Source organism: Poecilia latipinna, unplaced genomic scaffold, assembly GCF_001443285.1.
Source record: "Poecilia latipinna isolate Pla-1442-1.1 unplaced genomic scaffold, P_latipinna-1.0 Scaffold1012, whole genome shotgun sequence".
In the NCBI taxonomy this organism is placed as follows: Eukaryota; Metazoa; Chordata; class Actinopteri; order Cyprinodontiformes; family Poeciliidae; genus Poecilia; species Poecilia latipinna.
The window spans coordinates 154,514-165,410 of NW_015113628.1; the positions used below are offsets into that span (position 1 = coordinate 154,514).

General features: G+C 39.1%; 1 protein-coding gene across 5 annotated transcripts; it reads left to right on the top strand.

Annotated features, from left to right (window-relative positions):
• The first annotated feature begins 242 nt into the window (after nucleotides 1-242).
• On the top strand, nucleotides 243-8,743 carry eme1 (essential meiotic structure-specific endonuclease 1). Of its 5 annotated transcripts, XM_015050842.1 has the most exons (10): nucleotides 244-349; nucleotides 991-1,216; nucleotides 1,292-1,559; nucleotides 1,644-1,771; nucleotides 2,607-2,696; nucleotides 2,974-3,095; nucleotides 4,362-4,500; nucleotides 7,032-7,147; nucleotides 7,251-7,440; nucleotides 8,457-8,743. In XM_015050842.1, exons 1-10 carry the CDS (start codon nucleotides 345-347, stop codon nucleotides 8,631-8,633), a joined length of 1,461 nt encoding a protein of 486 aa, XP_014906328.1. In that variant the 5' UTR covers nucleotides 244-344; the 3' UTR covers nucleotides 8,634-8,743. The 5 variants fall into 5 exon arrangements, with proteins under 5 accessions (XP_014906329.1, XP_014906328.1, XP_014906326.1 ...); XM_015050840.1 differs by having other exon boundaries at nucleotides 991-1,559; XM_015050841.1 differs by having other exon boundaries at nucleotides 991-1,559; nucleotides 2,610-2,696.
• The last annotated feature ends 2,154 nt before the right edge of the window (nucleotides 8,744-10,897 follow it).

Below are 10,897 nucleotides of genomic sequence, written 5' to 3' on the forward strand. Positions count from 1 at the left end.
AAATACATTTATTGTAATAACTCAAATAATGCAAAAGTAAAAACTGTCTGTTGTAACAGACAGTGACACGAGTTACAGTTCAAGTTTTCATAAACACTGGAACAAGTGTATGTTTTTTTCCTTGATGGGTTCGTTCTATAAATAAATAAATAAATAAATAAATAAATAAATAAATAAATAAATAAATAAATAAATAAATAAATCGCCAAGTTGAGCCAAACAATTCGGATCTAAAAAAAAAAAGAGCGCAATTCCATCATTAAAAGCTCTGTAGTCCGACTGTCCGTGAATGCAACAAAACCCGGGGAAAATCAAACAACGCGTCACGCGCCTCCCAGCACACGATGATGTAAGTAGCTACAAAAACAAATAGCATTTTGTAGTTAGAAGTTTGTTCATTTGTTCAGTATGTAGTGAAATCCTCCTGTCTTGGAAGTTGTCAGCAGCGCAGCCACGTCCTACTATCTGACGTCTGCGTGCGTGACACTGGCTGCCTTCTTGTCGTGTAAATTGAACTGGCTTTCCGTGTGTTATCTATCGTTTGTCTTTCTAAGGAAATTTTTAATGCTGCGCCAAACTCAATTTAAGAAGTAATTTCTTTCTTTATTGTGAGCTCTTTTTAGGTGCCTGGAATATGTAGCTGGAAGTTAGGAATCCAATTATTTCTGCAGCAACAGATAACGTCACACCAAGAGACTTGTGTAATGGTTCTCCCTTATCTTCCAACGCCAGAACAGGCTGCTAGCAAAGCTCTGTCTGAAACCAAAATTGTGTTCCCGTTGTTGCCGAATTTACCAGCACGCTCAGAACATGTTGCTTGTTTGAATTATTTGTTTGTTAGGGGATCCATTCACGCCTTTTTGTCTGGTAAACACTAAATGTGACAATTTTTCAAAGAAGTCTGGCGAGGGGTTTAAATCAAAGACAAAAAACCCCACACTTTACTAACTGATGATGCTGACAGTTTGTGTTTTCCATCACCATGTGTAGTGATTCACTTCAAAGCGAGGATCTGAGAAGCAGCAGTGACTCAGATGAGGAGCTGCCTGTGTTTGATTTCCTCCAGCCTCGTCCAAGCACCGACGTAGCCTCGCAGAAAGCCCCAAAGAAACCAGCCAGTTCGGTTCTCTGTAGCGTTGGATCGGCTGATGTCATGATGATAAGCAGCGATTCTGAGGACGACGTCCCCCTGGCGCAGAGGGTAAAACTGAGACAGGACAGCGCTGTCCTCACTGAAGGAAACCGAAAAGGCTCTTCAGAGTCAGAGCATCTCCTCACCACATTGGACAAGGAGAGAAGGTCGACCCCAGAGGAAGCGGATGACCTCCCCCACAGGCATCTCTCCGCATCCGAGACCGGAGACGCGACCAAAGCCACAAAAAGGTCGGCGGAGGAGATCCGGGCCTCCAGGGAGGAGGCTCTGAGGAGACGGCAGGACAGGGAGGCGCTCAAGCAGGAACAAGAGAGGCAGAAAGCAGAGAGAAGAGCTCTGGCTGAGGCTTCCAAGTCCCTGAGGCCAGAGGAGTGCATCAAGCATATGGTTGTAGCTGTTGATCCAGGTGAAAGAAGAAAGAAAACTAAAAAAAAAAAAGCTACACGTTTATTAGAAAGCAGCTCAGCTAAGTCATTTTTCTATTTTGCAGCTCTGTTGCAGCTGGAAGGAGGGGGAACTCTGCTGGCGTCTGTGCAGGCTCTGGGTTGTAGCTGCGCCATAGAGAAACAGCCGCTGCCCCGCAGCGTGACCTGGGCCAGGCAGGCTCCAAGCGCACAGGTAAAAAAAAACGACCTCCAGTTTAGTTACAAAAATGCAACACAATCTCAGCTAAGGCTACAACTATTTAGCTATCGATTATTCTGATTTATTAATCGGATAAAAAACAAAAAAAAAAACAAAAAAAAAAACGGGCACAATCTGGAAGTGCTTTGCTTTTAACCACTTGTTTTATATATGATCAAAAGTATATAAAAATGCTGATAAATAATATTCCTTTTGTGTTTGCTTGATTATTTCTAACATTTAATGCATTTGCAGCTTAAGAAATGCTTTTAACATCAACATCCCAAAAATATTTAGCTTTTTCTGCTTGACTTAACATCAACACAGTGTAGGGCTGATCCATTGATTATTTTGTTGAATTAACTGATTAATAACTGGATGCAAGAGGTGTTCGAGATTTGTTTTACAAAAATCTATCCAGCTAAAACAAGGCCACATGAGGAGTTCTGTGTAGAAAATATTTACAGACAAATAAAAATTTTTTTCTATCCTAATTTTTTGGTACAGTTTTGATTTAATTAGTGTTTTAAATATGTTGTTCATTCAGCAAATGGCCTTGTTTTGAGTCTTTTTTTTCTCTCTCTCTCTCTCTTTCTCTCAAGTTAACGATTAATTGATTACTAAACTAGTTGGCAATTATTTGAATAATCGATTCATCACGATTATTCGTTTCAGCCCTGTAGTCTCAGCTCAGCTTGCAACTTGTCAGGGTGCAGCAGTGCAGCTGCAGGGTACATCGAATCAAATGGTGACATTTATGTTTTAGTTATCCGTTGTCCAGTTTTGAATAAAGTTTATTATTATAATATATGTGCTGCCACTGTTTCAGCAGAACGGTGCGGCGCGTGTCCCAGAGCCCCACGTGGTGATGCAGATGACGGTGGAAGACTTCATCACTCTGACCCACAACTACATCCCAGTGAGTCGGCGTGCGAAATTTCTAAAAACTTTCCAGAAACCTTCAGCTGGAAGCCAAGCAGGAGAATTGTTTTGAAAATATTCTGAGATTATTACACAAAATAAACCCTTCGAAACGAGCTTTAGCATTCCAAGCGAGGCCGTAAGCTCGCCGGTAGAAACGGTAAATATCTCCCAAGAGCAGCAATTTTTCTAGATAAGCCTGGGTTCAATCTGTTTTTATCTGTTTGGAGAAGCTTGACCTGAAACAAGCATCTCCCTCTGTTTGTGTAACCCAGGAGGAGAGGTACAGCGGGTCAGCCTGCAGTCCCACCCTCACATCGTGGGTCCGGGAGCGGCAGAGGCGTCACCCGGACAAACGGCTCAGCCTGGCAGTCATCGAGCTGGAGAGCTATTTCAGGTGAGAGTCTCATTAAACCAGAGGCGTGACGGTCATAGGTTGTTTTTATTCATTCGAGCTCAGTGGATTGCTTCAAGGAGATTCACATTTTCTCCGTTTGTCCAGTTTATTAGCCAGTTTTCTATAAACTAAAAGCAGCCAGACCAGAGTGATCCACCACACTGGAGAATCAGAAAGACGTTCTCGTTTCGGCAAAAAGGCACCTGGCACAGAAACGAAAGACAAGTGGACAAAACTTTCACTTATAAGAAATGGATAAAACAATCCTGCCAGTTTTGTGCTGAGGCATTGATGGCCAGTTCACTTTACTCTAAAAATGTGGTTTTAAATTCGCCTAAGCTGTTGTTTTCCTTGGAGTGCAAAAGTTACCGTCTGACTTACAGTCTATCATTTAGCAATCTGTAAAAGCTAATTTCATTACTTCATTTATTTAGTTTTTTTTTAATGATCTGGTATCTAAAATGCATTCTTCAAAAATATTTGTCTGACCTCAGCAAGATTATCCTACGTTGAATTGAAAGAGCAAAAAACTCACCAAAATGCATATGGATTTGCATTTTCACCTTTTGTAGTTTTAAATAAAACTAAACCTAGCAAGAATTGTATTTTTATTTTTTATTTCTTTTAGCTGGATCTGAACATAGTCGATCTAAATTAGATTGAAACGACTGAAACGGCCATTGCTAATTTATCACCAAAGTAGGGTTTTGTACAAGTTTAACAATTTAATGCTAAATAGCCATACCTTAACCTTTACCTTCTGAATCAGCAGCTTTTCATTAGATGCTAACATCTGTCATGTTTTCCATACAAAAGACTTTAGAGTTACTGACTACAGTATAGTGATCTACTAGTGAAGTAACAACTGATTGAAATGTGCCATGAAATGCATCAAAACTGAAAGCCCCCACATTTTTTTGGGTCTGTAAATGCATCACCAAATAACTTTTGACATTAGAGGAGAAAAGAATTAAATGACTAGTTGAGTTTGATTCTTCAGTTGTAATCCCTTCATGTAGCTGTTAACTTAAAACAAAGACAAATGAGTTTCTTTATATTAGGATTATTTGAAGAAAATAATTAAAAACAGCGGAGGTCAAAAGCAGAATCAACAGGCACCTTTTAGGAAAATCAGAAATCGGTGCTGGCTCTCTTGTTTGGCTACTCGCACCACTACATCAGTGTTGCTATGAATGATTTACAGAAAGCTGGCTGCTTAGGGTATCCTGTCAGTCATAAAAATAAAACTCACCTTGATGTTCTCAGGGCCCGAAAGTCTCGGAGCCAGAAGAGGCTCAGAGCGGCTGTGGCTGGGGAAGAGGCAGGAGGAGGAAAAGAGAAGAAAAAACGGAGGAGCGGTCACGCCGAGAAGCTGCCGGAGGTGTCCAGAGTTGAAGTGGAGGAGGTAGGTTTCCCCTCCCGATGGGATACACTGAATAATAACGATGCATAAATTGTGACGAGAAGAAAAAACTAAAACAGGTTTTTTTTAAAAAAAAAAAATGTATTTATCTTGAAAACAAATGCAGCACTAAAAGTCTTAAATAACCCATTATTAAGACAAGCTAGTCAATGAGGAGGGGTTTTTTTCCTTCTCCCTTTTGAAGTTGCATGGTTTTGAAGTTTGTTGAGTAGTACCTGCATTGCTTTTGCGTCATCCAGCTGTTTATTTATTTATACATTTTTGTCAGTCAGCTGCAGATATCTGTGTTGCTGCACATCATTGCATGGTTTATTATACAACCTGCTCCAGGAGAGGGAAAAAAACAGGTGGACAGAAACAGTAAAAAGAAAGAGTTAACACTGGAGTTAATCATGACATTTAAAGATTAATACAGTAAAAAAAACCCTGCATCCTACAGGGTTTATTTAAAATTAAGTTTAATTTTAAATATGGTTATTTTGCTATGTAGTATATATCAACTTATGTATATAAAAAAAATAATTTTTCACTTTCATAAAAAATTAATTCAATATGTCTATTTGAGAAGGCTCTAGCAAGAAAATATCTTATTATTCTATTTCTAATCTGTGTTTTAAATTTTATGTAAATGAGTGGTATTCATTGTGTGTTTTATTTCAGTGTTTTTTTTTATTGCAGAACCTTAAAAAAATAAATGAGAGTTCACAATATAAATGTTATTCTCATCAATTTAATATGCACTTTAATAATGCATCAACAGCAGAAATAAATTTCAATTTAACCAAAAGACACAGAAATCCCCCCCTGTGGTTTAAATCAGTTGAACATCTTAATTGATGCTACTTTACGAAAGCATTTACGCTCAGAAATTAATACATTTATTTATTAAAATTGGTCAAATGCTTGCATTTGACCAATTTTAATAGCAATTGCATTGCTTCTTTTAATTAAAACGCAGGCCCACGTCTCCCTTACGTGTAATGACTTCTGCATTTTTCAACACTTTACACCTGTGGGATGTTTTTGGTTTATTAATGTAACACAACAGTGGAAAGTGTTGCACACTATGTAGCTGATTTTATTTAATCAATCTTCTGATCTTCAGGGGGTTAATAAATGAAGGCACTCATTTGATGGTGATTAGATAATCACATTTGCTGGCTGGGGTGAGGAGAAAAATAATCAAAAAGTGTTAAATTGGTCCCAGTAAACACAAGCCACAATCATATCGACTCAAGGGTAAAATTAGCCACACGATTGTTTAAACGTCCCTCAGTAGGACGCCCGCAAAAGTAGTTTTTGTGATCCAAGCTTCTGATGTTGTAAATCCAGCGTCACGCATAAACTGCATAAACATCTAATCTTAACACTTCCTGTTGCAGTGGAATCATCACAAACATTGACCAGGGATGTCTGTTTAACTTTCCATGACCTTGTCATAACGTACCTCCATTTTGTAGCTCATAGCTACATTTATTTTGTTTACAATTACCTGAACAGAATTTTGGTTTGTAAGGTTTTTTTTTCTGACATTTCTGGATGATCTTGCATCAAAAATTCAGGAAATAGTGTGATTCAATTCAACAAAATGTACAAGCACTGTAAATTTCCTTTAAAAACATATTGCTTCAGGTAGCACATAAAGTTTTCTATGTGTTGCTTTCCTGGACGAGCCCCCAACTTATGTTATTGTATGTCATACAGAGATTAGCATTTTGTCCACACTGCAAGTCAGTTCATAACAAAACTCTCCTTTTGTTCTTTTACAACTATCAATAAATCATTTCGTGTTGTTTCAAGTTTATTTTTAGACAATGGGACCTCTCTGTTTATGTAAATATGTGCGATTATAGCCATGTAGCTAATTTTCATCCCTTGTCCCCATTGGCAGGTTGATGTTTAATAATAAGAAAAACTAGCATCAGATTACAGTATAAAGGAGAATCAGGGTAATTAAACAGTTGTTTGCCATTTGTAGTCTATAATCATTATTAAGTTGAACAGAGTTAGCATAACAGTCCTAAAAATAGAGTTTTTAAGACTCTACCTCTAGCTTAGTTAAGCTACACTAATCTAAACAGGCTAATGGTATGATTAGTAAAATTAGCCTGTGTCCTCTGCCACTGTAACAAACAAATCTACTGCATAGTTTTCTCATGCTAAACGGATTCATATGTTTTATTTGGGTAAATAAATATATTTGTTATCCAAATTTTGGCTCATTGGTCATTGTAATTTAAACCTTAAGTACATTTAGGTGAAATTGTAATTTTGGTGTGCCACCCTTCTACAGTTTGTGCCCTGGTACAAAAAATAAAAATCCAGACGCACCCCTGCAGAAGAGCGTAAACTGTCCTCTGTTTGCCTTTGTCGAGAATAATTTACATCACTAATATGGAAATCTACCAATGTTATTTTTTTTCAAATTATGATATTTATATGAAGTTTTGTTCTGAAGAAGGAAATTAGGCATTCGTTATATCTTCACCGATCCTCGTTCAAAACCCCGTCAGGCCGTGGTCCACCTCCAGCTTCACACCGGCGTCTCCGTCCGCTTCTTATCAACCTGGAAGGAGTTCTCCGACCACATCACCATGACGACCAAAGCGGTAGCCGAGGCCCCTTTCAAGTGAGCAATCCGGAGCCCTGTTTTTTGCTCATCGCATCTCGGCTCGGCGCCGCCTCTGCCGGATCACACGGTCACTTCCCACACTCCTCTCGGTTGTTTTCAGGAGAGCGCGAGAGCAGACCGGCTTCTCCTTTTACCTGGAGAGCGAGTGGGCGGGAGGCCAGCGGGTGGACAAAGCCGGGAAGGGCCTGCTGCAGGCGTGGAAGAGACAGATCCAGCAGTTCAACAGAGTGAGCTCAGACGTGGCGGCTGCCATCTTGGCAGCTTATCCTTCCCCGCAGCTGCTCAAGAAGGTACACATTCACCTCTCCAGCATTTCAACAGGCTCAGATTCAGTCTTTGCAGTCATTGCTAAGATTAATTAAATCTTCCTCTGGTTTTTATACTGAGAAGAGTTAAACATGTTTTTGTCATTTAGGAAGATATAATCTAGACATCCTTCCTGTCTGTTACAGTTTGGGATTAACAAAAAAAAATGCAGATATGAAGCTTTTCCACAACAAATCAGTAGGTAATTTGCTTGAAATGAGCAGATATGTAAATGTTTTTCAACAAACAAAAGCATTCTGCCAAATGCCAAATGATACTTATTATCTGCTACAGTGGGCATTCAGTTTAGCAATTAGAGCAGATAAAACATTCCCAGGTTGCCAATTCTTGTTTTTTTTCCTCAATGCAATCAATAGCTGAATTAAGTTTATAAAAAGTAGGACAATATTGAAATGAAAGTTGACTCTCATTACTGTATAGTTCAGATTTTTTGTGTTGGGTTCTTTTAAGTAGTTGTTAGGAGTCAGTATCTTACCAGGCTAGGTAGAGCTAATGTCTGCAATGTGAAGCAACTTGGAAAAGCAGTAATGTTAAATTGCTTCAGTGGAAAAACTTTTTACATTTTATTTCATTTACATCTGCTGGCACCACATGGAGGCTGTTCAGTCAACAAAACATAAATGGGAAGCATAATTATTTTATGAAATACCTGAAGATATTTTGTAAAAAAAATTAAGAATTTTGTTTTTATTGGTGGATTTCATTCTGCGAAGTCAAAGTTCTGTTACAAAAATAACGATTTGGAGGTTTTATGGCTCCACAGCTCACTCTGCATTTCCTTCAGCTGATTGGAAAAATATAAAAAATATATTTTTATAGTTTAACATCCTTGAGCTACGAAATAAAAAAAATGTTTTGTGTCATATTTGTGATCTTTATTTTTCTTGTGACAATGTAAAATTGCCCATGTGACCTTTATGAAACTATAACCTCCAAGATATCCTTTCAGAACGCCAATAATCTCTCCGTGTGTTCGCAGGCTTACAGCCAGTGCAGGACCGAGAACGAGAAGCTCTCTCTTCTGTCTGACCTTCTGATCCGCAGAGGAGAAGGCGTCACCTCCACAACCCGACGGGTCGGTCCGGAGCTTTCCAAACGTCTTTTCCTCCTGATGCATTCACGTGACCCCGAGCAGAATCTGGACGCCAGCCTTTAAACTCTGAACCGAAACGTTGCTATAGCCCAAATCAAAGGTTCGAGGTCCAACTAGTTGATTTACTCATGCAGATTTTGATGCTGTTCAATAAAGTTTTTATACAACTACAGCTTTGGGCTACCTTCACTCCTTTTTTTTTATTTTATTTTATTTTTTAAATGCTGCTCCATCCTGAAACAGTTCTTTTTTTATTATTTTATTTTTTTCATCAGATTATCTAATCCACAATCCCTGTTAGAAATGATGCAAAATTACATCGGTAGACAGACCAAAACATTAAGTTATGTGGAAATTTTTATATTTTAAAGATCAAAATGAAGATGATTGATACAAGTCACATATTGACAAAATCAGGAAAAAGAAACATTTTCCAAAATCAATTTCTTTTAATATGAAACTAAAAAACCCTTCAGGTTTGTGTCTGGTGAATTTCTGGTTTAAACAAGCTTGATCTACCTTCATTGAGGTTGGTAGAGAATCCAGAAATCCACTTTACTCAAGTAGCAATGCCTCATAATAAAATTACTCAAGTAAAATTATAAAGTACAGTATAGTAAAAAAGAACTCAAGTATTTTCCCCCCCATTACGTTACTCGATTAAATACAACTGAGTAAATGTAACGCAACTCTGTAGTCGAAAATTGATCGAGGTGTTGTGAAGGTCCAGTCAAAGTCTAGACCTTAACCTTATAGAAACACCAACAAACCAATTGAAACAAAAACAATCCATGTCCTCTATTCTTCCATCTTGTCCTCCTCGGTGTTTAGGTTCCACCCAGACGCTGGCAGTCATAAAGACCTCGTCCCCTCCTTCCCGATTTAATCAGGTGCTGTGTGCAGTGAAACACATCCCTCCCCATGTGTCCAACTGATCTGCCTGTGTCAATGAACCCGTCCCCCTTCTCCAGTGCCTGCTACCAGCTTGTGTCGAGCCTTGTTTGCGTTGTGTGGGGGTAAAAAGCCGCCACTGATCCGCTCCACTTTGTTTCGCGATGCCCCACGGCTCATTTCCACTGCATTAGCAAAAATGGAACCTGACCAAGGAGTGACTCGAGCCTGGAACAGAGGTGGGGGAGAAGGATATAAAAAGAGGGGGAGAGACACGGATGGGTAACGAGCTGTTAAATGGGCTTAAAGAGATGAGCAACATGCCTCACACACCGCAGACACACACTGTGGTACATCAGCCGATGAGTCAGGTGGTTCATATTGAAGGAAGGACCACGATGCAGAGGGAAGCGGTAGACTGAATAAGACTTGATTATTTATCCTATCACAAGAATACTTTGATCATAATTATGTGTATGTGGTAAGGAAATGACACTCACGAGAAAAAAATTGAAAACAAGCTGGCGATGAATGTAAAGAAACTTCTTACTTACTTTTTAAAATTCCGGTCTACGAGAATGTGACGCTCACGCAGTCCAAAAATACACATGTCACGTTATCTGGTTTTCTCTAAATTGCTAGTAGGACCGGGTGTGTGCATGCATAGATGTTTGCCTCTGGGTCGTCTTGTGATTGACTGGAGACTGGTCCAGTGTGCATACTGACTGTAAGCCAGCGAGTGTTGGAGACACTCACCAGCCCATGTGATCCTGCCAAGATAAGCAGACAGAGAGCGGATGGATGAAGAAGCCGATGTGTCTAATCATTAATGTGTCCTTTTTTGGTTAGGAAAACCATCAAAGTCTTTTAACTGACTCATTGAACAGTTGGCTTGTATTCTAGAAAGATAGATCCACAATCTGCTGAATCTAGTTTTTGACAATCGGACACTGGCGACAGTCCCTGACGCCATCACTCTACCACTTAGGGTTTCTGGAGTTGCTCTTGGTACATCAGTTTCTATCAAATCAAGTCATTTACATACCAGTCATTTGTCTGTATGAGTGCCAAATTATACTCAACAACCTAGCAAAACTAGCACGTCTGCTTTACACATGTACAATCTCTGTTCCAGTAGTCCCTTTGCTATCCCACAAAAATAATCAAATGATTTTTAAACCTGGGTCTTTCTGGGTATTTGGGGTTGAAATGGATCCTCGAGTTGACTGTTGTGGGAATCTAACCTTCTTTTCTGTTCTAAAAATCAAACAACTTGTCATGTTCAGAAAAAAAACAAGGGTAGTGGCAGTGATAAAAACTTTGTTTTTTTGGAGAAAATTCTTAGGGTTCAAAAGTAGGCAGGAATAATGAAGATGTGTTAGGTTCATTTCTCTGGCGTTTATGTTGTAAAATTCAGTGAATAACTCCAGTACGGA